This window comes from Gobio gobio, assembly GCF_949357685.1.
Source record: "Gobio gobio genome assembly, chromosome: 6".
Lineage (NCBI taxonomy): Eukaryota > Metazoa > Chordata > Actinopteri > Cypriniformes > Gobionidae > Gobio > Gobio gobio.
This window is the reverse complement of record NC_137102.1, coordinates 16,336,538-16,364,032: the sequence shown is the minus strand read 5'-3', so window position 1 is coordinate 16,364,032 and position 27,495 is coordinate 16,336,538. Positions and strand designations below refer to the sequence as shown.

At 43.3% G+C, this 27,495-nt stretch overlaps 1 protein-coding gene across 6 annotated transcripts in view; it reads right to left on the bottom strand.

Annotated features, from left to right (window-relative positions):
* Positions 1–6,110: 6,110 nt before the first annotated feature.
* arhgap29b (Rho GTPase activating protein 29b) overlaps positions 6,111–27,495 on the bottom strand; it is a 41,912-nt gene continuing 20,527 nt past the window's right edge. The window contains exons 1-21 of one of the 6 annotated variants that reach the window (XM_079820336.1): positions 27,136–27,264; positions 26,113–26,209; positions 24,570–24,642; positions 22,278–22,332; positions 21,270–21,425; positions 21,116–21,180; positions 20,021–20,131; positions 19,853–19,933; positions 19,599–19,766; positions 19,041–19,178; positions 18,301–18,491; positions 17,806–17,978; positions 17,006–17,137; positions 16,039–16,137; positions 15,398–15,561; positions 15,121–15,309; positions 14,892–15,029; positions 13,751–13,977; positions 13,303–13,606; positions 13,114–13,216; positions 6,111–9,073 (exon numbers count right to left, since the gene is read on the bottom strand). In XM_079820336.1, coding sequence (XP_079676462.1) covers positions 8,130–9,073; positions 13,114–13,216; positions 13,303–13,606; positions 13,751–13,977; positions 14,892–15,029; positions 15,121–15,309; positions 15,398–15,561; positions 16,039–16,137; positions 17,006–17,137; positions 17,806–17,978; positions 18,301–18,491; positions 19,041–19,178; positions 19,599–19,766; positions 19,853–19,933; positions 20,021–20,131; positions 21,116–21,180; positions 21,270–21,425; positions 22,278–22,332; positions 24,570–24,626 — 3,495 coding nt within the window. In that variant the 5' untranslated portion in view covers positions 24,627–24,642; positions 26,113–26,209; positions 27,136–27,264 and the 3' untranslated portion in view covers positions 6,111–8,129. Of the gene's footprint in view, positions 9,074–13,113; positions 13,217–13,302; positions 13,607–13,750; positions 13,978–14,891; positions 15,030–15,120; positions 15,310–15,397; positions 15,562–16,038; positions 16,138–17,005; positions 17,138–17,805; positions 17,979–18,300; positions 18,492–19,040; positions 19,179–19,598; positions 19,767–19,852; positions 19,934–20,020; positions 20,132–21,115; positions 21,181–21,269; positions 21,426–22,277; positions 22,333–24,569; positions 24,643–26,112; positions 26,210–26,833; positions 27,265–27,495 lie in introns of those variants that run through there. The other 5 variants (XM_079820335.1, XM_079820337.1, XM_079820338.1 and 2 more) reach the window with 5 other exon arrangements.

The window sequence follows — 27,495 nt, the reverse complement described above, 5'->3', positions numbered from 1 at the left end:
CGGTTGTGTTGGAGGCGTGGTCACTGATTACGGAGCTCATCGTCTCCACCTGCTGCACTCATTAATCAGCCTTCTTATACATGCCTCTCACCTACACCTGTTGTCAGATCGTTTCAGGCTGTTCCCCGGTGCTGTTTGTGTGTGTGTTTGTTCTCCTCTGGTTCCTGAGTGCTTCTCCGTTCCGGTCTCTGGATCGTCGTGATCTGTGTTGCCCGCTGCTTCCCTGCGTCACAGCTTTTTCCCGGACTGACCTGCCTGAGTTCGTGTTTACATCGGAGGTTGCCTGCCTGCTTCACCTGGGATCTTCCTGACGATACTGCTGCTTACTTCCTGCCTCTGTTACATCGTGTTCATTGTAGTCTTCTGATTATTATTATTTAACTCTCACTAGAGAGCAGATTAAAGAGTTTCTGAATTCGCTATTCGATCTGACCACAGTATGGATCTAGCGAGGATGGCGGAGCTGCAGGATTACCTGACTACAAGCAATCAGAGTATGGATTGGCAGGACGAACAGGTAACCGCCACGGCTCAGGCAATGCAGGCACTTGTGACGCAGGTGTCCGAGCTCTCGTCCCAGATTCAAGAACTGAGATCGCCCACTGCGCCCACACCGCCGACCATTCCCCAACCACCTTCCAACATCAACGGCCAGCACGAGCCCCGGATACCCACGCAAGAGCGCTATGCGGGTGAGGCTGAGCTATGCAGACCATTCTTAACGAGGTGTGCACTATTTTTTTCGTTGCAACCCGCTTCCTTTTCTACAGAGACTTCCAAGGTGGCGCTGGTTATCAAGCTGTTGACGGGGCATGCAGCATGTTGGGGAACGGCGGTCTACGAGAATAACGAACCATGTTGTTCCTCGTTCCTGGCACTCTCGGCAGAGATGAGACGGGTCTTTGACCGGAGGTAGTAACTCCACCAAGGTAGTAGACCCGTCTCCGACTACATCATTGACTTTCGGACTTTGGCCGCAGAGTGCAGGTGGAATCGATTCCTGCATGGGCTGGCTGACCGTGTCCAACAGGAGATATACGCCATGGATCTTCCCTCTAACCTCAATGGACTGATGGAATTAGCGCTTTGTGTGGACTCGCGACTGGAGCTCCGAGACCAACGCACCCGTACAAGAGGAACCGCTGTGTTTCGTGGGTTCCTTAGTGCTGACGCGGTCAGCCCACCCAACGATCCCGAGCCCATGCAGGTGGGCAGAGCTCGGCTTTCACGGGAGGAGAGGGAGCGTCGGAGGAAAGGAGGACTATGCCTTTACTGTGGCATGACGGGGCATTTCCTCAACCACTGTCCATTAAAAGATCGAGCCCGACAGTAGGTGAGAGGTTACTGTCGGGTGGGGCTTCGTTGGGGAAATCCTCGTCTGCCACCCTCCTTCCGGGAAGATTGCAGTGGGCAACCAGATCCTACCACTGCCAAGCCCTTGTGGATTCCGGAGCTGAGGGTAATTTCATTGACTGTTCTTTAGCCACTCAGCTTCATATTCCCATCACTCCTCTTTCCAACACCATCACTGTTCACGCACTCAACGGTCAAGCACTTCCCAACATCACTCACACCACTGACACTATCACTTTGACAAACTCTGGCAACCACACGGAATCCATTAAGTTCCTCCTCATGGACTCTCCTCACGCACCCATCGTCCTCTGTCATCCTTGGCTGGTGAAACATAACCCTAGGGTTGACTGGGGACACAGCTCTGTCGCAGGTTGTCAGTGCTATGCCTCTTGTCTTGTGTCTGCTCATTCGTCTGTGTCTAGTTTTGTGTTTGAGGAGGAGACGGTGAATTTATCTAACATGCCAGAGGAGTATCTCGACCTGAAGGAAGTGTTCATTAAGTCTCGAGCTGCATCTCTTCCTCCTCATCGTCCCTGTGACTGTGCCATAGATCTAGTGCCAGGCTAGTCTCTGCCCAAAGACAAGTTATACTCACTTTCTACTCCTGAGAGGGAGGCCATGGAGAAATACATTTCTAATTCTCTAGCTTCCGGGTTCATTCGCCATTCCTCTTCTCCAGCGGGGGTGGGATTCTTTTTTGTGGGTAAGAAGGATGGGTCTCTGCGGCCTTGTATTGATTACCGAGGGCTGAATAACATCATGGTAAAGAATACTTATCCTTTGCCGTTGATGTCTTCAGCATTCGAGAGGCTACAGGGAGCATCCATATTCACGAAATTGGACTTACGTAATGCTTATCATTTGGTGCGCATAAGGGAGGGGGATGAATGGAAGACTGCCTTTAATACCCCCAGGGGCCATTTTGAATATTTGGTCATGCCCTTCGGGCTGTCCAACTCCCCGGCAGTCTTCCAAGCACTAGTCAATGAGGTGCTGGGAGACATGGTTGATCAGTTTCTCTATGTTTACCTGGATGACATATTGATTTTTTCTTCTTCTCTCCAGGAACATGTCCAGCACGTCAGACTAGTGCTCCAGAGGTTGCTAGAGGATGGGCTTTTTGTCAAGGCGGAGAAATGAGCATTTCATGCACAGTCAGTTCCTTTTTTAGGTTATATCGTTTCATCCGAGGGAATGCGAATGGATCCTGACAAAGTTAAGGCTGTGATGGATTGGCCAAGCCCAGATTCTCGTAAGGCCCTACAGATGTTTCTGGGGTTCGCCAATTTCTATCTGCGTTTTATTCGCAACTTTAGTCAACTAGCCGCGCCTTTGACCATGTTGACCTTCCCAGAACGGTGTTCAGGTGGTCTGGTGCAGCAGAGACTGCATTTGCCAAACTCAAGAGTCGCTTCGTTTCGGCTCCCGTTCTCGTTACCCCTGATCCATCACGCCAGTTCGCAGTTAAGCTTGCATTGGAGGAGTGGTGGCATTGGCTAGAGGGATCGGGGGTTCCTTTAATCGTATGGACCGATCACAAGAATCTAGAGTACATCAGATCGGCTAAAAGACTCAACTCTAGGCAGGCTCAGTGGTCTCTTTTTTCTGGACATTTTGACTCTTCTCTTTTGTACCGCCCGGGTTCTAAAAACATAAAACCCGATGCTTTATCGCACGTTTTTGACCGCTCCAACCGCCCCTCTACTCCCGAGTGCATTTTACCAGAGAGACTGAGGGTCTCCACACTCACATGGGAGGTCGAATCGAAGGTTAAGTCAGCCTTAGAAGGGGTAACGCCCCCGCCCCGGCGGACCACCGAGTCGTTTATTTGTGCCTGAGGGAGTTTGGTCCGACATAGTCCGATGGGGTCACTGCTCCAATGTAGATTGTCACCCAGGAGTTAATGGAACCAAATTTCTGGTCAAGCAACGATTCTGGTGGCCAGGGATGGCTCGTGACGTCAGGGATTTTGTTTTGGCCTGTTCGGTGTGTGCCATAGGTAAGACGTCTAATCGCCCTCCCGATGGGTTACTCCAACCGCTGTCTGTTCCTTCGAGACCCTGGTCCCACATCGCTCTAGATTTTATTACCGCCCTCCCAGGGCAAGACGGTTGTTTTGACCGTTGTGGACCGGTTCTCGAAAATGCTTCATTTAATTCCTTTGCCTAAATTACCTTCTGCCAAGGAGACAGCGGTAGCTGTCGTTGACCACATCTTTCGTTTACATGGCCTTCCGATGGACGTGGTTTCCGACTGGGGGCCCGGCCCCAATTTGTGTCCAAATTTTGTAGATTACTGGGGCGACGGTTAGTCTGTCTTCGGGTTTCCATCCCCAGAGTAATGGTCAGACTGAGCGGGCCAACCAAGATCTTGAGAGAGGGTTATGATGTTTGGTGTCCAAAAATCCTTCCTCCTGGAGCCAGCAAATCTCATGGATTGAGTACACTCATAATTCGTTGCCAGTGTCGGGTACTTTCACCGTTTGAGTGTAGTTTAGGGTACCAGCCACCAATTTTTCCCAGTCTGGAGTCCGAAGTCGCGGTTCCCTCCGCTCACGCCTTCGTCCAGAGGTGTCGTAACACATGCACCAAGGCCCAAGCCGATTGCCACCGGTCTAAGCCTCCCGTCTACGTCGTGGGTCAAAAAGTGCTGCTTTCTTCTAAGAATATTCCTCTCCGTTCCGTGAGTAATAAACTGGCTCCCAAATTCATTGGCCCGTTTACTGTCACTAAAATCATTAGTCCGGTGGCAGTCCGCCTCGAACTACCTCCCGCGTACGGGAGGATTCACCCCGCCTTCCATGTTTCCAAATTAAAGCCCGTGTTTCATGCTCTTATTAATCCGCCTACTCTGGTTCCTCCCCCGCCGCGTCTCGTAGACGGGGAACCAACTTATACGGTTAATCGTATTCTGGACTCTAGGCGGAGGGGACGCGAATTCCAGTACTTGGTGGACTGGGAAGGTTACGGTCCGAAGGAGAGAAGTTGGGTTCCTGCTATGGGACATACTGGATCACTCCCTTATTAATGATTACAATCAACAGGTAGGTCCTCCTGGGAGCTCCAGGAGGCGCTCCTAGGGGGAGGGGTACTGTCACGGTTCATCAATTCACTTCTTCTTCTCTCTGTGTTTTGTGCGGTTGTGTTGGAGGCGTGGTCACTGATTACGGAGCTCATCGTCTCCACCTGCTGCACTCCTTAACCAGCCTTCTTATACATGCCTCTCACCTACACCTGTTGTCAGATCATTTCAGGCTGTTTCCCGGTGCTGTTTGTGTGTGTGTTTGTTCTACTTTGGTTCCTGAGTGCTTCTCCGTTCCGGTCTCTGGATCGTCGTGATCCATGTTGCCCGCTGCTTCCCTGCGTCCTGCCTGAGTTCGTGTTTACATCGTAGGTTATCTGCCTGCTTCACCTGGGATCTTCCTGACGATACTGCTGCTAACTTCCTGCCTCTGTTACATCGTGTTCATTGTAGTCTTCTGACTATTATTGTTTAACTCTCACAAGAGAGCAGAATAAAGAGTTTCTGAATTTGCTATTGGATCCTCCTGTCTCTCTTTCAGTTAACCTGACAACGTGAGCATCAGAACTGGACCATGGAGCAATGGAAGAAGGTGGCCAGGTCTGATGAATCACTTTTCTTTTGCATTACACGGATGGCCATGGGAAGAAGACAAGCCGGCGGAGGCAGTGTGATGCTTTGGGCAGTGTTCTGCTGGGAAACCTTAGGTCCTGCCATCCATGTGGATGTTACTTTGACACGTACCACCTGCCTAAGCATTGTTGCAGACCATGTACACCCTTTCATGGAAATGGTATTCCCTGGTGGCTGTGGCCTTTTTTCAGCAGGATATTGAGCCCTGCCTCAAAGCAAAAATGGTTCAGGAATGGTTTGAGGAGCATGAGTTTGAGGTGTTGACTTGGCCTCCAAATTCCCCAGATCTCAATCCAATCGAGCATCTGTGGGATGTGCTGAACAAACAAGTCCGATCCATGGAGGCGCCACCTCGCAACTTACAGGACTTAAAGGATCTGCTGCTAACATCTTGGTTGCAGATACCACAGCACACCTTCAAGGGTCTAGTGGAGTCCATGCCTCGACAGGTCAGGTCTGTTTTAGCAGCAAAAGGGGGACCAACACAATATTAGGAAGGTGGTCATAATGTTATGACCTGTTCGGTGTTTAATCGATACAAGGACGGCAAGTACCGATATTTTCAGGCACTGAATTTCAGCTCATTTTGTGCAAGATTTTACCGTAAGCTCTGCGCATATAATGCGGGAAATAATCTAAAATATGAGGAAGTAAAACATTTGACAAGGAAGTGATGTGGATTGAAGATGTAAAATTAACAGTCTGAGAACCTTATTAGATACAAATATGTGTTGACAAAGTTTGCAGTTTGGGGACATATGCAGTTGAAAAAAGGTTATATGTTATTGCAAAACAATATCGTATCATGATAATCTAGTGTCGTGGGGCTTCTGCCGATTCCCACCTCTAATAATAAATGGTATTTAAATGTACTAATTTTAATTAGTAGTGTTTGCTAAAGCAGGAATCATGGTTATTATTCTTTTTATTATTATTATTTTATAAGTATTAAACATAATTCCACTACCCATACCATTTGTCTCAAATTGTGCAGTTTTCTTTGTTAATTTAGTTTTTTACTTTTTTAAATTAGAATTTTGCCTGGCTAATGATAAAATTGACAAATAAATAAATAAGTTAATTAAATAAATCTTGGTGCCGAAGGAATTTTAATATTATTTATACATTTTATAAACAATTTTCACAATTAATTACAAAGAAACAGTGAATGAAACATGAAAGTTTAAAGTAGAAAGACTGAAATAGTTTTTCTAATAAAACACTCCAATAAGCATTACTTTATTCTGAAAAATAATTTTTAGAGTTGTTGTAGTTAAATCTTTGTCATTTTATATTTCTATTTTCCTTTAATCTATTTTTTTAAATTCAGTTTTAGTTTCAATAATTTTAATACTTCAACTTAAACATTTTATTTTTAGTGTAGTCAACATTTGTAATAGACGGCGTTTTAACGGTCATCAATATCGTAAATCCTGTCGCGTTTTTTGTATTTTCATTTTTTTGTTTTTAATATATGTACATTTATAACACTAATACTTTGTATTTTATTACTTTTGCATCAAATTACAATAAAAAAAGTTACCGCTGCTGTGAGGGTGTTTAGTAATAGCGTCTACGGGAGTGATGGTAAAAATTTACATATTTATCTCTTTTGACTGCCGTTATCAATCTCATTCTATTTTTTCCCTCTTTTTGAAAGTTGTGAAATCACTACTGTGGCATTTTTCTTTTGCTATGTGAGCAAACAGGCACACAAAAAAATATTTAATGTATTCACAGCTATAATATTTAACCCAACTATGACGACTTCCGCTCTGAGAAACCCGGAAATGTGAAAAGGGTCTATTTTCATCTTATATTTATATTTTATTTCAGCTTTACGTCAATAAACAAAAATGATTAGAACTAGTTTTAGTTAACAATAACACTGGGACGACAAAACTTTTTTGATTTGGACCAGAAATATAGCTAGTAACACCTAGGGTGTTACCACCCACCCTATCTACTGCATAGTAAAACGCTAGCATTCACTTGATACACCTTAGCAACTGCCTAACAATGCCCTGGCAACATCCTAGCTTCACAGTGACCCCTCATATTTCATTCTGAAAATTAAAAATGAAGTCTTCATATTTAATACTCTTTTACATGCAAATGGACAAAACAAGAAAAGAAAAAAGGTCAGAAAATATAAAACTAGTTTGAACTAAATATTTAATCTGCAAACATGTTGCACGTCTTCAAGAATTGTTGGTATGTTAATCGTATGTTTATGGCAGCAGGTTATGTGTACAAAATGAAAACAAATGCATATATAACAGAAACGGATGCACTTACGCAGCCTAAAACACACAAGAGCAGAAGTGTTTCTGAAACTATAAAACAAAATAATAATAATAAACGGAGCAATTCCAATAGGGTCCTCACACCATCGGTGCTCGGGCCCTAAAAACAGCCGGCAGTAACTGTATTACATCCTGCCGAAGCAGTGATGATGCAGTGGTTAGGCTTAGCAAGTGCATCACAATGAGCAGGTCGGCATACATTTACAGACAATACTATACACACTCCTGTTGAGTTCATACAATTATTACACAGAACTTCGGATTTGAATAACACATTAATATAACTGATTATTTAATGATATAGAAGTATCTCTTGGCCATCTTATCACAGTGAAGGAGATAATGAGAATGAGACACATTTGGCTTGAACGTTCAGAAACAATATCCAAAAATAACATAAAAGAGTGCTCACTTAAAGTTAAGTGAATGTCACAAATGTTTTGGACCTTTGCTGATTTTTCCGGCTCAAACTGTAGCTTAAAGGGACATTAACAAACAGCTAGTAATCCCAAAAACAAAACAAAAAACCATGGAGACGTTTCACCTCTCCTGTAATATTTTTTACCCTTTCTCAAAGGGATATTAAAACAATTTCATATATACAGTATGGCACAAAAAAAAAAGACATACAGATACATACATATAAAGCCGTAGACATATCTACTAGACTATTAAAATTTTGTGAGGACTGTGGAGGAATCAGTCACATATTGGGAGAATACTGTACCAAGCGTGACAAAAACTGCCCTGGAGGACAACCCCAGAAGCAAACCGATTCGGCTTTTTTTTTTAAAAGCCAGGTGTTCTTTTTTTTTAAACAAAATGTGCCTCTCGCTGCTCCAGTTCGTGCATACGGCGACTGCGTCTCTGATAGAGGGGTTTGGCGTCTGTTGGGCTGAGCTCCTCCACGCTGGAGCCTGGAGACTGAGGTGGCGAGAGCGTGATGGGGCTTAGCGAACCGCTTTCCGACAGTCCTTCTTCCGCTCCTCCTGATACAGTGCTTGTCCCTGTTGTAAAAGTCGGCTTGGCCGTTAGAGTAATAGTCACCGGTGTTGTTGGTGTGGTGGGGGGCGTCGTCACTGCTGTGGAGACTGTTGCAGCATTTGACGTGGCTGCTGTTGTTAATATGGTAATGGCTGTTGTGTAAACAGCTCCTGTGGTAGTGGTTGGTGCTGCTGAAACGGTTTTTGCCAGCGAGTCAAATGACCTGAATTGGCCTCCTGATGGAGGTCTATAGAACGTTCCAGGAGGTGGTTTTAGTGTCCGTGGCGCTCGGAAGGATAATGGAGCCCCGCTGGACTGGCTTGTACCATCTTTTCTAGCAGCAATGCTGTGGGGTACAACACTAATTTCAGACGGTTTCGGCACACCAGAAGGTGGCAGGTTGGCCACTATCATTGCAGTTCTGGGTGTCACATCGTAATGTCTATACTGTCTGTCCCAGGTCCTCCTCAGTGTCTGAGTGTCTATGAAGGGGTTCCTGTTATAGTTTGAGAGTCGTGGTGTCGAAGGCTTCTCCGGTTCAGTGGTCTCCTGAATGGCGGCAGGCGAGTGGTCGTGCTCCACAGTGTTGCGACTGTTGCGCTCGTTGAGTAGTCGGTCCACAGGCATGCTGATAGGTCGAGACACCGCCTTGGAGCGATGGGGACGAAGCTGCACCAATCGGCTGCTGACACTGGGCCGGCTGAACATAGATATGGACTTCTGCATGTCCACAGGAGCGGAGTCAACCCCATTTATATCGGAGCCCTCGGCCGCTGGAGAGAAAAAAAATTATCTTAAACTTAATTTATACAAGCTATTCATTTATACAAACTATTCTTTCAAAATAAACTCTTAGTGCATTTAAAATATAAATAAGACTTTTGCATTTCCGGGTCAGCTTTGACACAGTGGAACATAAGTTTATAAAACTGTCATAACTTAATATTTTTCTAAACTAAAAATCATATTAGGGGTTTGTGAACTGCTCTTAGTCTGACCCGTCACCTAGGACCTGTTTGCCTTGGGAGACCCTACCAGGGGCATATAGCCCCGGACAACATAGCTCCTAGGGTCATTCGGGTACTCAAACCCCTCCACCACGTTAAGGTGGCAGTCCATGGAGGAGTGGCAGTCCATGGAGGAGGTTCACGGTTCACAAACCCCTTATGATGACAAAAAGAAGGAGGACCGTGACGTCGCCCGGTATGGCGCAGCCGGGGCCCCACCCTGGAGCCAGGCCTGGGGTTGGGGCTCGTATGCGAGCGCCTGGTGGCCGGGCCTTCCCCCACGGGGTCCGGCCGGGCTCAGCCCGAAGGAGCGACGTGGGGACACCTTCCCGTGGGCCCACCACTCACGGGAGGGACCGTAAGGGGCCGGTGCAAAGCGAATCGGGCAGCAGTCGAGGGCGGGGGCCTAGACGACCCGATCCCTGGACACGGAAACTGGCTCTTGGGACATGGAATGTCACCTCGCTGGCGGGGAAAGAGCCTGAGCTTGTGCGTGAGGTTGAGAGGTTCCGACTAGAGATAGTCGGAATCACCTCCACGCATGGCTCGGGCTCTGGAACCACACTCCTCGAGAGGGGATGGACTCTTTACCACTCTGGAGTTGCCCATGGTGAGAGGCGGCGGGCTGGTGTGGGTTTGCTTATAGCCCCCCAGCTCTGCTGCCATGTGTTGGAGTTTACCCCGGTGAACGAGAGGGTCGTTTCCCTGCGGCTTCGGCTCGGGGATAGGTCTCTCACTGTCGTTTGTGCCTATGGGCCGAACGGCAGTGCGGAGTACCCGGCCTTCTTGGTGTCCCTGGGAGGGGTGCTGGAAAGTGCTCCGACTGGGGACTCCGTCGTTCTACTGGGGGACTTCAACGCCCACGTGGGCAATGACAGTGAAACCTGGAGGGGCGTGATTGGGAGGAACGGCCCCCCTGATCTGAACCCGAGTGGTGTTCAGTTATTGGACTTCTGTGCTAGTTACAGTTTGTCCATAACGAACACCATGTTCAAGCATAAGGGTGTCCATCAGTGCACATGGCACCAGGACACCCTAGGTCGTAGGTCAATGATCGACTTTGTGGTCGTTTCATCTGATCTGCGGCCGTATGTCTTGGACACTCGGGTGAAGAGAGGGGCGGAGCTGTCAACTGATCACCACCTGGTGGTGAGTTGGATCCGATGGCGGGGGAGGAAGCTGGATAGACTCGGTAGACCCAAACGTACTGTGAGGGTCTGCTGGGAACGTTTGGCCGAGTCTCCTGTCAGAGAGATCTTCAACTCCTGCCTCCGGCAGAGCTTCGACCGGATCCCAAGGGAGGCTGGAGATATTGAGTCCGAGTGGACCATGTTCTCCACCTCCATTGTCAAAGCGGCTGCTCGGAGCTGTGGACGCAAGGTCTCCGGTGCCTGTCGAGGCGGCAATCCCCGAACCCGGTGGTGGACACCGGAAGTAAGGGATGCCGTCAAGCTGAAGAAGGAGTCCTATCGGGCCTGGCTGGCTTGTGGGACTCCTGAGGCAGCTGACAGGTACCGACAGGCTAAACGGACTGCAGCCCGGGTGGTCGTGGAGGCAAAAACTCGGGCCTGGGAGGAGTTCGGTGAGGCCATGGAAAAAGACTATCGGCTGGCCTCGAAGAGATTCTGGCAAACCGTCCGGCGCCTCAGGAGGGGGAAGCAGTGCCCTACCAACGCTGTTTACAGTGGCGATGGGCGGCTGTTGACCTCGACTGGGGATGTTGTCGGACGGTGGAAGGAATACTTCGAGGATCTCCTCAATCCCGCCGTCACGTCTTCCATTGAGGAAGCAGAGGCTGGGGGCTCAGAGGAGGACTCGTCCATCACCCGGGCTGAAGTCACCGAGGTGGTCAAGAAACTCCTCGGTGGCAAGGCACCGGGGGTGGATGAGATCCGCCCTGAGTACCTCAAGTCTCTGGATGTTGTGGGGCTGTCTTGGCTGACACGCCTCTGCAGCATCGCGTGGCGGTCGGGGACAGTGCCTCTGGGATGGCAGACCGGGGTGGTGGTCCCTCTTTTTAAGAAGGGGGACCGGAGGGTGTGTTCCAACTATAGGGGGATCACACTTCTCAGCCTCCCCGGGAAAGTCTATGCCAGGGTACTGGAGAGGAGAATCCGGCCGATAGTGGAACCTCGGATTCAGGAGGAACAGTGTGGTTTTCGTCCTGGTCGCGGAACACTGGACCAGCTCTATACCCTCTACAGGGTGCTGGAGGGTTCATGGGAGTTTGCCCAACCAGTTCACATTTGTTTTGTGGATTTGGAGAAGGCATTCGACTGTGTCCCTCGCGGCATCCTGTGGAGGGTGCTGGGGGAATATGGGGTCCGGGGTCCTTTGTTGAGGGCTGTCCGGTCCCTGTATGACCGAAGCAGGAGTTTGGTCCGCATTGCCGGCAGTAAGTCAGACTTGTTCCCGGTGCATGTTGGACTCCGGCAGGGCTGCCCTTTGTCGCCGGTTCTGTTCATAATTTTTATGGACAGAATTTCTAGGCGCAGCCAAGGGCCGGAGGGTGTCAGGTTTGGGGACCACACGGTTTCGTCTCTGCTCTTTGCGGATGACGTTGTCGTGTTGGCCCCTTCTAACCAGGACCTTCAGCATGCATTGGGACGGTTTGCAGCCGAGTGTGAAGCGGCTGGGATGGGGATCAGCACCTCCAAATCCGAGGCCATGGTCCTCAGTCGGAAAAGGGTGGCTTGCCCACTCCAGGTTGGTGGAGAGTTCCTGCCCCAAGTGGAGGAGTTTAAGTATCTAGGGGTCTTGTTCACGAGTGAGGGGAGGATGGAACGGGAGATTGACAGACGGATCGGTGCAGCTTCTGCAGTAATGCGGTCGATGTACCGGTCTGTCGTGGTGAAGAAAGAGCTAAGCCGTAAGGCGACCGGTCAATCTACGTTCCTACTCTCACCTATGGTCATGAGCTTTGGGTCATGACCGAAAGGACAAGATCCCGGATACAGGCGGCCGAAATGAGCTTTCTCCGCAGGGTGGCTGGGCGCTCCCTTAGAGATAGGGTGAGGAGCTCAGTCACTCGGGAGGAACTCGGAGTAGAGCCGCTGCTCCTCCACATCGAGAGGGGACAGCTGAGGTGGCTCGGGCATCTGTTCCGGATGCCTCCTGAACGCCTTCCCGGGAAGGTGTTTCGGGCATGTCCAACCGGGAGGAGGCCCCGGGGAAGACCGAGGACACGCTGGAGGGACTATGTCTCCCGGCTGGCCTTGGAACGCCTCGGTGTCCCCCCGGAAGAGCTAGAGGAAGTGTCTAGGGAGAGGGAAGTCTGGGCATCTCGGCTTAGACTGCTGCCCCCGCGACCCGGCCCCAGATAAGCGGAAGAAGATGGATGGATGGATGGATGGATGGAAAAATCATATTTGAATATTTAAAAAAAAAAAACTTCTAATAGTGAATGCAAAAAGCTTTGAATGTTATTAATGTATTATTACTACAATTACCAATTTATTTTATAAAAATTAAAATTTTCATGAACTACAGAAAAACAGCTTGATGCAGGATTTTTATTACAATATTTCATGAGAAAATGTATTTGAATATATCATTATGTGAAGTTTATAAGATCACATCTTCTGAGAATTACCTGGATTAACTCTTTTGAAATCAATAGATTTAATTACATTCTTTTGAACTTATTATTCCTCAAAACAGTCAAAATGTATTCATTTAATTTATTATCATATTATCAATCAGTATTATTACAATGATTTCAAACAAAATATTAAAAATTTTCTTATAATGTCATGGTCAGTTTTGACCATCATTTTACCAAGATGAGCTGAGACACTCATACTAACCAGGTGTTTGCGTTCTTTCATCCCCTGCCTTCATCTCCGTCACTTCCTCCCTAAGCTGTGCAGAGGTAATCACAGACGAGTGTCTCTTGTTGACTTTCGCACTCTGTGTGAAGAATAAACACAGATTACATATCATAAATGCTAATATTTCCTAAAAAGGTCTAGCTGCCATTCTCTGGCCCATCTCACCTCTTTGATATCCATGAGAGACCGGGAGTGGCGGCTGAGTTTTGGCTCTTTGTCTTGGATGTTGGGCACAATGGAAGCATGTGATGCCGTAGGACTGGTGGGAGACACGTGGCTGAGGGGGACATCAAAGATCATCTGGTGGTAACTGATGAGCAGTTCCACCATACGGGCCTGGTGGGGGTAGTCAACCAGAGAGGACAGTGACACTTCCGCGTCCAACTGCCTGGGCTTGATGAGCGTGGGACCGAAGATGATGCCCAGGTTACTAGCGGTCATCTTGTTCTCCTCCGATTGCTCTGTTACTCTGTAGAACAATGTTTGGGAGTGGTGGATTTAGATTTCACTCTCACTAAACATTTAAGGGCTTCAAGCAACCAATAATGAAAAACAGATTTCAACATTAATGTTATTTTACAGATGCTTATGTTTATGGTTTGTGTTAGCATACCTGTGCAGATGTGTGATGAGGAACTGCAGGGTTTTGTAATGGGCTGCAGGAAGCTGGCGAAGGAGGTCTCGAATTTTGAAGAGAACTCTTTTAAGATCAATGCTGAGGCACAGCTGCTCCCCTGGTGATTTCTCTTTAGCCGAGTCACTCTCATCCATGTTCTGAGTCTCTTTTGCCAGCCCAATGACATCATTATAATACCGATATAGAATCAACGGCTCTGGCAACTGAAAAAACATTTTTCTTTTAAGCCAATGTAAATCAACAAAAAGTTTCTAAATGAGAAAAGCAATGAGAGCCTATAGAGTGGAACAGTGCCCCCCCACACACTTTTACAGCGGCGTTGGCTCCATAAGTATATTTTCCATTCATATCTCGCATAGGGATTTTCGAAAAGGTCTACATTAAAGCATTATAAGCCATGAAACAAGCCAACTAGCTATGAGGTGAATCATAACATTACAAACTTTGATTTGAAGCAAAAAAGTATTTGAAAATCTTTAGTGATAGAAAGAACTACAATCCTATGATGCATTGCGAACAGCATAATCAAATTAAAAACGATGAAGAAATATAAAACCACTAATTTAAAAATGTTGATTATATACAGTATATACAGTCAAACCAAAAATTTTTATATATATATTTTAATAATTTTTATGTAAAATGTAATGGAGTCAGTCTCTCTAAGCTCTCAAACTACTTACATTTTTGTGTATGTATGGGTGTGTGTGTGTGTGTGTGTGTGTGTGTGTGTGTGTGTATATACGTTTCTATAAACAACCAACATGTTAAAATCAATAGATTTATATTTATCCATCATTTCGATTATGTCATTTGCAAAGCTTCATGGGGAATTATTCTCCTTATTTGCAATTCTTTACCTTATTAAAGTCGTTAATTATACGGTCTTGTAGCTTTGTCTTTTTATTTGATTTTCAAATACTGTTTTGCTTCAAATCAAAGTTTGTAATGTTGTGATTCACCTAATAGCTGGTTGGTTTGGTTCATGGCTCATAACTTTAGAAAAGAAAAAAAAATGAAACCATGGACGCCGAGAAACCGGGCGGGTACTGTTGCGCACTAATATGTCGAGTTTCATAAAGACATGATGAAACTGGGATTATTTGTCCCACCACACCTGTCTTAGGTAAAGCTTGAGCACGTTGCTTATGTCATGTGGGTGGAGGTCAGAAAGTTCCACTAAGTCCTTTCCGTTCTCAAAGGCCTGGCACAGCTTTTCCACACGAGACTTCGCCCCATTCACCCGATAAATGCCCTTGAATTGCAACGAAAGTAGGGCGTCATTCACAAAATGACTCAAACATTGAATTGAAGCAATTCTTTTCAGCTGCATCTCAATTGTTTACCTTAATGTTCAGGGCACGACTCTCGATTTCTGAGGTGCATTTTTTGATGATGAAGGGGATGCCGTCAGGACTGTTCTTAGCTACTTGGGCGAAGTCAATCCCGAACAGGTGCAGTCTGCCCTGGAGCTTCTTATGACCACATTGAATGGCAAGAGTCTCCAGGCATTTCTTATGACAGGCCAAGGAGCACTACGAAATAAGAGATTAGTGAATGACAAACGGCTCTACTGAACAATTTGAACTGAATCAATGGATGATGAGGATGATGATGATGTACCTCCTCACACTCAGCCCCATGGAACACCACCAGACTGTCACACTCTCTGCATTTGGAAGGCGCTCTCAGTTTTCGCAACTTGTGGGTGTGCGCCGCTTTTGACATCTGAGCATTGCGGAAAGGGCCGGGAGAACTGGCCGTTTCCAACACCATCTCAGCGAGGCCTGAGACGAGAGAAGACAATGTTTTTCGAAAGCTCATTTGCAAATAAAAACACTCTACTGGCCCATCAATGAAGTTCTGAGTTTGGACCTGGGATAATCAAGAGTTTTAAATGTGAGTGGGGATGGGAATGAAAAGAAATGTAATGATTCTGGTTTGCATTCCGATTTAATGAATGACTCTTTTAGTACTTTTGAGGAAGCACAACCCTCTCTCCATTTCCTCAAATGTAAGTCTAACATTTGTTTACATTCAGCAATTATTACTGAAATGTAACACTTTTGGTGGAGAGACAGGAACTCTTTACTGTGGCATTTTGCCAATGTCAACACCAAGCCTATCTGTGCAGCTGCACAGAGAGCAAAAACATGGGCGCAAGCAATTCAGCACTTGCGTAATAAACATAAACCTGTGGTGTGTCACCACAAAACTATGAACACAGACAGCCACAATCACGCTATTCAGTTTGCACTACCAACCATTATCTGATGGGGAAGGTGGTTCCCTCTCATCCAGGTCATCTGCAGAAGACATGGTACCAGTTGAAGGAGTTCTGGGAAGCCTGCGTTTGAAATCCCCTTTAGCACACAAACACACACATTAGAAATTTCCGTCCTGCAGAACACTTCTCCATTCTGTCCAATGAGAACTAGGTCAACCAATTTACAAGCAAAACTTGCAAACATGCCTAAACCAGCTACATTTTAGAGGAACTTCGTTTTGGTATTAAGCACTTGATAAAATATACAGGGCTCGACAATAAGAATGGCTGATGTACCAAGATGGCTGGACAGAGTGAAAGCATTTCAGAATGTGTCTAGCAAAACGGTCACATGCCTGATTAGGCCAGTGCTTATATTCTCACATCCTAAACGATTTGTTGATCATGTATATGTTTTTATGCCTGGGTTTCTGTAATGTTGTGAACGTTGTTCAGCAAATTATGTTAAATTCTGCTGATGCACCTATGTCACTAAGGTCACATAGTCTGGCTGGCTGAGGTAAATGAGGTTTTGTATTCATGAATTTATAACTTCCACAACAGCTGTAGAATTTCCAGCAACAATTGCATATTACAAAGATTATAAATTACCTGTAGTAAATTGTTTAATGAAAAATAAATAAAACATTTATTGCTAAACAATAAAATGTATACTTTGTGGTAATGTTTTACGCATGTAAAATAAAATTAAATAAAAAATGGAAGTAGTATATTGTTTAATGTCAGCTCATAACTAAATGAACTAATGAATGAAATCAATAACTAAATAATAGCATAATGTTTAATGCCAGCACAAAAGGCTATTGTTGGCAAGAACAGGGTGGAATGAACGCATGAATAAATAAATAAATATACAGAAAATGAACACTGATATAAGAAGCCATTTTCAGATGTACCATCCTGTGAAACGGATTGTAGGATGAAATGTGTGCCAGAAAAAGCACCTGGACTGGCTGTTGGGGAGTCCATGGAACGAGACTCGCTGCTTCCCCCAGCACTCTCTGAGTCACTGCACATCCCTCCACCTCCGACACTGCCAGAGCTCCAGGCCCGCTGTGAACCCTGCATCTTTACCGCTACAACACACAGAATTAGCTACTGTCATTTGAAATGTTTATTTTTGGAGAATCAGTCTGTCTGAATGTTTCATTCAGTGTTCATAGCTTTCAACTGTTCTTGATTCTTTAGTTTAGCCATCCAGTCTGGATGCTCAGGCTGTAATCCAGCAGGCTGCTGATGTCACAGCACCAGGGGCTTTTGGAAGCCGAGAGCCGATCTGGGGTTGGGCCTTAATCCTGACTGCTTGCAGCTTTTGTCCAAGCTGTGAATGGCCAACGCTGGGTAAAAAACCCCTACAGTGGATGCGTCAAGCCATAAAACTAATAACCTGTACTGGAGATTGAAGCTTGCCAAACAAATGTGCCTCATATTTGCAAACATCTCAGGATTTTGTTTAAGTGGAAGGAAAATAAATGTCTTGGAGTTTTCTAACAAATGCAGTAGGTTGACATCCCACAAAGAGTGTAAAGACTTGCTCTATATGTTTGAGCAGCCTGAAGTAGCAACTTTGGCTCAACCAATAGTGTGAGTTTGGGGCAGGATTATTTGTTTGTCCAAACATTGGTAGAATTATGCCATTACTGTTCTCATTCCATTTAGTGCCACAGAAATGTATCATTGTAAACCTACAAACTTTTAGGTCACCAGCCTAGATCTTTAATGACTAAGATACAACATTTCTTACCCTGCATGTCTATACTGCTATTGGACCGTCTCTCTGCGATCTTGGCCTTGCAGGGTTGTACGGTACCCTCGACCTCATCTGCGCTGTGGTTATCCGCAGAGGTAACAGAACCCTGAGACAGATTCCCATGGGACGAACGGGTGCTGCTCTGAGACCTCTTATGAAGGGACATTCTGGAAAGGAAAGACGCTTGTTAATAAAGTATGCTTTATAAAAATACCAGGCAAAACAGGCTGTGCAAAAATCTCTGCTGATTATGAAATGGGTTACTCAACAGGCAAGCGTGAAATTTGAATGCATTGTAGAGAGATGTGATAGCACAGGTCAGTATGTTTGTACATTGGTGTGATTCAGAGGTCAAGCTGAAAAGCAGAGTTTGCACCAGAGCACTTAGGTAAACAACACGCCATGACCGACCACTGTTTCGTTCATCATTCTTCCTGAGGAAGATGCAAACAATGCACGGCTAGCATGGAAATTTGAGTGTGGACTAACCCCGTTTTTGAGGAAGTGGTGATGTCCTGAGACAGAGACTCCAGCCATACTCGCTCTTTAGGCAAGCTGCACACAAACTCAGAGTAACGCTGGCCTGGCTCATATTTTTTGGCCTGTTCACTTAGAGCTTGGTAGTTGACAGACAGAGACACAGTCTGAGCCTGCTGCATCTGGAACCAGTTCACTGTCACCTACAAGAGATCATGAGAATAGTCAGTATGCAATTATAGGGGGTAAAAAATATTTTCATGAAAGTCTGTTCAATATATACACTACCATTCAAAAGAATGGGGACAGTAAGATTTTTTTTTTACGGATCAAAGTTTATAATGTTACAAGATTTCTATTTTAAATAAATGCTGTTCTTTTGAATTTATCAAAGAATCCTGAAAAAAAATTTTTATTAACCTTTCCTCAAAAATATTGAGCAGCAAAAAAATTCTCAACATTGATTCTTGAGCAGCAAATCAGCATATTAGAATGCATTCTGAAGGATCATGTGACACTGAAGACTGGAGTAATGATGCTGACAATTCAGCTTTACCATCACAGGAATAAATTAAATTTTAAAATAATTTTAAATTTGAATGATTTTTCACAATATTACTGTTTTGCTGTATTTTTGATCACATAAATGCAGCATTGGTGAGCATATTAGACTTCTTTCAAAAACATTTAAAACTCTTACAGACTCCAAACTTTTGAACTGTAGTGTTGTATAGTGATGTTGTGATACAGACCGCTTTGAGAGTTAGGTCGCATTGGAAGACCAGCTTCCGAATCTGAGCGAGGATCTCACTCTTAGCGTTTGTCAAGCCGACTTTCTTTGCCTCTAGATCAGCCACGCAAGCTTTATACTGCTCCTGCGCTTCCTCTGCCTACAGTCACCACAAAAACAGAGTCAAACAAAAGCATAGTTATTTTACTAGCCTGTTTTAAGCCACAGTATGTCATTAGCAGCAACAAAACAGGTTTGCAAAAATCTAACAATATATGAAGAAAATGCTCGCCCGTTTTCTAAGGTCTACTGAGGGGTGTTTAGTGTGATGCTATGTAGTTGCTAGAGTTGTTATAGCAACAGTAATGTTTAGATTATACGGCCAAATTTTCAGACAGTGCATCAGATGTTAGAGTTTGTGGGAATTCATTTGATTTTCTTTGTGTTTCTTATTGCCACTTTGATGCCCAGTAAACAAGGACAATAAAGGCCAGGGTGTGTATGTGTTTGTGAAGTCTGTGACGGTGTTGGAGTTGAATTTAGAGCTTTAAAATTCTTTATAGTGCAGTTTTTGCAGTACCTTTTGAAGGGCCTCTTCCTCCACCCTCCGTTTCTTCTCCAGAGTCCTGCCTCCTGCTGTCGGCTGCTCCTCCTCGGTGCGGCTGGTGGAGCTGCGTGCCTTCTCGTACTCCTCTTTCTTTTGCACCTTTAGCAGCCGAGCCTTCTTCAAAGCGTTCTCGGCCTCGCTCTAAAAACACGCATGGGTTATAAAGCACTATCGTTCTTAAGAAATGGTAGTGATGAAATTTAAAGAATTCAAGTAATCATAGGTACCATTTTCTTTAGCTCTCTTTGCCATTGTTCCTTTATCTCTTTCCTCTGTTTGTCCAGGTCATTCTTGCGGGCCAGCAGTGGCTATTGGAATTATCGGAATTGTATGGAATTATAGGAAATGATTTGTTGGATAGATAGCTAAAAGTGTACAGAGTCAACTGATTATACCTGAATGAATTTGTTGGTTTGAAGAGCAGCAGCCGTTTGGAGCAGAACATGATTGTACTCAATCTCATTTTTAAAGGCAGAGACGTAAATATCCCGGAATGGCATGTAGTCCTTTTAGATAAAGAGACACAGTCACACAATAATGTCACCAAAACTAAATACACTAACGTTCAAAAGTTTAGGGTTGGTTAGATATAAAAACAAAAAAAAGAATTCCAGTAGGGTTGTGCGATATTGAAGAAAAATGCGATTTGCGATATCCTTGTTAAATAATGCGATATTCGATATGCGATACGATATTGCTTTAAGTGTGTAAAATCTATTTCTTTCCCCAACTAATATCTTTCACTTAAAGCATAACCGACTGTGTTTACATGAATACTCATCAAGACAGCCATTTTGACATAACTGTGTGTGCATTTGACAGTTTGAGTGTGAAACAAGACGCGGAAAAAAAAAGCTTGTGCGCACGTTTCGGTCTGTGTTTCAGACAGCAGACAGCACGAGACTGCAAGGAGTTGTTTTTCGCAAGTTATTGCGTTTAATAACTCTTTTTAACGTCAAGCAAGTCACATTAGTAACAGTTGTGTGCCCAGTCTATTCTCTGCTATATGCGTCAACCTAAAACGTATACTTTTCACAATGTTGAAGTAGCATATTAAAATCATTCAGATATTGCGTACCCTTGCGATATGCATATTGCGATATGCACATTTGCGATATTTCGATATATTGCGCAGCCCTAAATTCCAGTGATGGCAAAGCTGAATTTTCAGCATCATTACTCCAGTCTTCAGTGTCACATGATCCTTCAGAAATCATTCTAATATGATGATTTGAGGCTCAAGAAACATTTATTATTATTATTATGTTGAATGTTGCTTACTATTTTAGTGCACAGTGACAAAAGAACAGCATTTATTTGAAATAGAAATCTTTTGTAACATTATAAATGTATTTACTGTCACGGTTTCATCAAATTAATGCATCCTTATTAAGAAAAAAAAAAAAAACACGTACTGACCCCAAATGTTTGAGCGGTAGTATACATATACATCATGTTTTATCAAAACAACATACTAAAAAGGCCATCACCTGCTGACTTGCTACTGCATTTGCAGATTCTGCCATCTTGGCAAAACTTTTGGCACATTCCATGTCTGTCAAACACAGAGAAACCACATGAAACACTGACGATCAAACCTGAAGACTCAAAACAAGGAAGATCAGGCTGTAAGAATGGACTGACCCAGGCTGAGGCGTTTCTCCACCCAGGCCAACACGTCTTTGGTGTATTTGGACCAGGCCTTGGCATAGAGTAAGGCTGACTCGACTCCACTGTCATTCTTCAGCAGAAGGAGGTCCACCTGCTCCACAGTGGACAGCTCTGGAGACAGAGCATGATCTAAAAACACACACAGAACACCGCATATGAACACACGCATTTAAAAAATACACAAACGGTCCACATTGTTTAAAAAGTTTGCTGAAAATGCACAGAGGTACCCTTTGAAGACATTTATATTTCCTCAACCTCGTCTCTACGCTCTCTAAAACTGTCATTTAAAATCTACTATTAAATGTTACCGCCCTATTTGGTTTATAGGCAAAATGTTACAAGGCAAATTTTACAAGTTAGCCTTATTAAAGGCAACGACAGCCCTCAAATTGGTGGCAGACTTGCTTGTAAGAGGACTAAATATTCTCCACCATTCCCATAAGAGAGGTTTCTAAAACTGACACTAATCTGTGGTAGCATTAGATGTATGTACGATATATTGCGTGGCATGAGCGTGTGAGATCATCTCATAAAATCTGTGCTTAACCTTTGTCAAATGCACTGACACGCAGCTCAGCTGCACTGAATCCAAGCACCCCGCCCAATAAGCCACATGTGGTTCCCATTCCTCACACAAACGTCCAAAAAAACCCAAAGAATGTCAACCATTTGGCAAACAAGAAGAATGTTAGACTATATGAAAAACAACACAAGTGTGAAGGTATGGGGTGTGTAGAGCTCTCTTGTCAATTATGACCTTAGTCAGTACTGTTCATCTGTCTCTCTGTTAGAACAACAACTATCATGTGTGGTTTGTTTAAAGTTAACTTAAAACAGCTTTATATTTCTGTTCAAGGGCACATGAAATGAGCGATGAGATTCACTGCAACACCTCAATGGCACAAGCCTGCTATCTTTGCGATAGTGATAAAATGATGTAAAAGAAGGCTACATAAAGAAGAAAGGAAATCCATTTACCTGCCAGATCATTTTGACTGCAGCCCCGTGAATCTTCAGAGAGGTTTTCAAAAGACTAGAGGAGATAAAGGGAAAGACATTTCACACGGGATGAGGTTGATTACAGAGGTGAGGGATGAAAAAAAGCTTGAAACACCCTGCTCTTTAAAGCACAGGGGCCAGCCAGGTTTCATTATTTTCAAAAGACATCTAAACTTAAAGGTAGGGTAGGCATTTTTGGAGAGGCTACCAATAGCAAGCTAGCTTTGAAATCATAAGATCCCACCCTCCCTTCAGAGTGCCTACTCCAAAACACATGAACACACATAGCCAGAGCAGAGTCTGCAAAGCGTTAAATTACCTCATGTCCAAATCATATAACAATACAATAATAATGAACTTAAACAACTTAAAAGAGCACCGACCACTGGGTTGGGTATCGTTTGGGATTTTTACGATACCGGTACCAAATCAATACTTTTAAAATGGTATCTGTGCCTAAACCAATAAATTTTTTTCTTCCAAGAGCCACAAAACAACAGTGGATGACATTAAAAAATGGCTTTTATTGGAGGAAAAAATCTTTAAATTTAACAATTTATTAAAAGTTTAAAGTATACTTGAATATATAAATAAATACAAAACATTTTTTTAAAACTTAAATTCACAATAAAACCTAAGCCACCTAACCCAACTACAATCGGCCTAATTTAACACTAAATAACAGTTACAGTACTAACGACAGCAAAGTAGTCAGTATTCTTGGTATGCCACAAACCAGCTTAAATTTTCAGCAATTCTTTTGCAGAAATATGACCATATTGTCTTCTCTAGTTAAATATTTTAGAATGCATCGGTTAAATATGTGATGAACTATCTGATATTCCGATTTTCAAATATGTGATCCTGGACCACAAAACCAGTCATAAGTCGCACGGGTATATTTGTGACAATAGCCATCAACAACACATTGTATAGGTCCAAATGATCAATTTTCAAACCATACATCAATGGAAAGTTTATTTATTCAGCTTTCAGATGATGTATAAATCTCAATTTAAAAAAAACTTACCCTTATGACTGGTTTTGTGGTCCAGGTCATATGTGTAAGTGAATGTGTTTTGTCATTTAAATCCCTTTATAATGATCATGTTAGTTGATCTATAATGCGCGATGGGTGCTGCCATGTTAGTTTGCGCCGCAATCGGATCTGTCGGATTTACATCACGTATTCATCCACGTCTCACGAAATACATGAAAGTAAATGACCGGTGAACTGGGAGAAGAATGGAGTAAACCATATAATGTGTATCTGATATAAATAAGACACGTACATACGTTGCAAATACATATGTTGGCAGGCAGATCATAAATCGGACCATATGCAATGACTGGACACACATTTCTCAGACTTCCACAGAAGATATATGTAGCCTACATGTTTTAATATTTAGACAACTTCTATTATTGATTGCTCTCAGGATGTGAAGAGAGTTTCAACCAGTATAACAAAAAGTGTTTCTGAAAAAACATTGCCTACCCTACCTTTAAAGGGATAGTTCACCAAAAAATGAAATGTCATCATTTACTCATGCTTGTTCTAAAAATATGTTGCTGTTTTCTTCTTTTGTGGAACACAAAAGAGGACTTCTGTAGAATCTTTTTGCAGTTTTTTTCCATACGACATTTCATAGTGACCACGCCTGTTAAGCGCCAAAATGGTCATAAAAATGCCAAATCAAAAACTACACACTACTGTTCAAAATTTGGAGTCAGATTTAAAAAACAAAAACAAATGAACACTTTTATTCAGCAAATATGCAATAAATTGAACAAAAGTGACACTAAAGACATTATAATGCTACTAAAAATATATATTTCAAATAAACACAGCTCTGTTGAACATTATAAAGAATCCTGACAAAAATGCATGACAGTTTCCACAAAAAAATTAAGAAGCACAACCGTTTTTAATATTGATAATAAGAATAAATAAATACTTTGTAAATAAATAATTTTGTTTAAAAATAGTAAATAATGGGTCAAATTTCAGTCTGCTTTTCACATAAAGCTATCGTATGGCTCCAAAAGACATAGAACACAAACACAAGTCATAAAGACTGCTTTTATGGTACTTTATATTGGCAGACGTGGTCACTATGAACTGTTGTTGTATGGAAAAGAGTTCCACTGAAAATATAGCACATGGGTATGAACAACATGAGGGTGAGTAAATTACTTTTTGTGTGAACTATTTACTGACCTTTGAAGGCTAAACTAGCGTTTTTTTTTTTTTTAAAGGCGATAACTTACACAACTTCTTCTGGCTTGGGGGTACCCCAACCTGGAGCCACTGTCCACATCTCCCATAAGGAAGTCAGACACTCTGAATGGGGGAAAACAAAAAATTGGAGGACACTGCACATAGCTTGCCATACATAATACTGTTACAAAATTATGTTAGTTTTCACAAAAAGAATAATCAAATTATATAATCACAAATAAATAATTTTTAATACAAATATGAGCAGTATAAAGGGATATTTCCATAGATATGTATAGGTAGATGCCTCATTCGACCACTCCAAGCACGTCGACGCGCCCCCATTTTGGAATGGTCAACACTTCAGATGCTGTCATCACTCACATAAAAAAAACAACAACAACACTGAGCAGCCTCTGGTTGGAAAACCTGGCGCGTTTTTTTGTTTGTTGAGAATTTAAGCTTTCAAATGATACCTAGTTTATGATGATTACTTATCATTAATTTTAATTATATTGATGTTTATTAAACACATTACGTGTTTTGTCCAAACACAAAAGCTAAGAGCAATGTGTCTGTGGGGTTCTCTGATGATCAATAATACTTATAAGATCTTTAACCAATATTTTTAGCATACGCAGTATTATCTACCATAAATGATAAACTAAATCCAATAAAATCATCTGCTTCAGTCTATTGCAGATATATAAATTCATACATGTATGCGTATAACTACGGTTACAGATGCACAGGCAATTTCTTTCAAATGTTCACAAAGAGTGTTCACGACCGGCTTTGACTGTTCGAAAATGGTGGACGGCTAACGTATAGCAGCCCATAGAAACAGTCGCTAATGAGGAATCTACGTATGTATATATATATATATCTATGGATAGTGAAAATTCTGTCATCGCTTACTCACCCTTATGTCATTCCAAATCTGCATTACTTTCGTTGATCTTCGAAACACAACTGAAGATATTTTTATTCTCTAATAATTTTTGTCTAAACATTGAAACCACATCGTAAATGGTAAATAGACGCTCAAACATACTTGCTTGACGGGTGAGAACCAATGAGGTTGGGTCACGCAAGTACGGCTGAGTTTCAACTGACCATATTTGATGTGGTCCAGATATGTGCGCTGATGTGTGTATGTGAATAAAAGGCTAAATTAAATCTGTTCATCATATAAAGCGATTGTGTCCCTTAAGAGGACTTGAATTAAATTGCTTGATTCATATGGATTACTTCATGATGGGTTTTTTTAATGAACTTTTTATAAAGCATCAAAGTTTTGGTTGCATGGACTTTCAATGGAGGGTCAAAAACCTCTGAGATTTGCCTTTCGAAGATGAAAGAAAGTCTTATGGGTTGAGAACGACATGAGGATGAGAATTTGTTGACAGAATTTTCATTGTTGGGTGAACTAACCCTTTAAAATAACAGCAAAAGTACATTTCACTAGCGGTAAGAGGGTAACTACAGGATGCACAGTTGACGTGCTGTAAAATCAGGACATGGAAACTGAAAGTAAACCTATACAGATGGAGATCATTGAATAAATACAGAAGAGAGGGCTATGGTACTCACACATTGCCAAAGGTGAATGCCAAAGTGTCGATCGATGTGTATATCTCACCAAATATTGTTCCTTTGTTTTCTTTATTGACTTCGTTGACGTTCACGCCTGTGGGAAGTGAAAAACCACATCAGAAGTGCAGCAAAAAGGCACCAAACTTACAATTCTCATTAGAAGATGATGAGAAACATGGGCGTAGACCTAGATTTCACTGTTTATGACAATATGAATTTGTCAACAGCTGGGAGCACCACCATAGCTATTTGAGGACAGACGAGCAGATCCAACAATTTTTGATTAATATATAGTTCACCCATTCCACAGGAGACCAATTTTAATATGCTTTAAAGTCAGACTCATTTTGAACTTCCTTATTTAGAGTCTAATGCTGCTGTACTCAAGACGTGCTTCCCTAGAGTACAACACAAATGCCCAATTATTTGCACGTAAATAAATCAAAGGACGCTTTTCTTCATTGTTTCAAGATGATTAATGACCCACCACATTGGTGCTAATTTTCCTTGTTTTGAGCAGTTAGAAGAGAATGGACATCCAATTGACGTTAAATATGTGACAGACAGCAAGTAAAGTCTCCGAGAGGCAAAAAAAAAAACGTGCATTTACCAAGAGCTTCCTGTCTGCTAGCTGAGCCTCCCCTTTACAGGAAACACTGACAAAGCTTGAACTCTCAAAACATTCAGAGGACGTTCAAACAACTTTCACCCAACTTACCAACTCCTTTAACTTGAGCTTGCAGTCATATCCCAGTTCGACAGGGTAAAGCATAGATTAACCAAAGGCAAAACTCCCCCAGAATTTTAGGAACTAACACCACAGCCTAGTTCACAATACAGCTCGACTTCCACTTTTTCCTGACATGCAAGAAAAAGTGACGAGGCCATTTAAAAAAAGCAACATCTTCAGCCGTAATTTCCAGTTCCGCATAGGCGCATTTTTTGGTTGGATGCCACGCAAAACACAGCGACTGTCAGCAAAGATGGGAATCCCCAACCTCAACTGCCACCCATACTCACAATGTGAGCAGAGGAGACAGCGCTTGAGAAGAGAGCGAGAGAGGTGCGTGGCTCCTGGTTCATGCCTCTCTGCTTCTGAATGCAGGCGGGCGGCTCAGTGGCCCCTGCAATGGAACGCTGACTTCTTCCTCAGGACATCCTGCAGTTCCACAACAATGCTTCCACTTCTGCCCCCTTCACAGCTCAAATACGGGTCGGGAATGGCTACATTCAGAAAGTAGCGCTTTCAAAGAAAAAAACCTTGAAAGCATTTTTTGCATCATTGGACAGACTTATTTAAAATTCTGTCAATACGAATTAAAGGAATGGGAAAAAAACTAAGAGGGATTATTACTATTTACTTGTAGCATTCAAAGACAT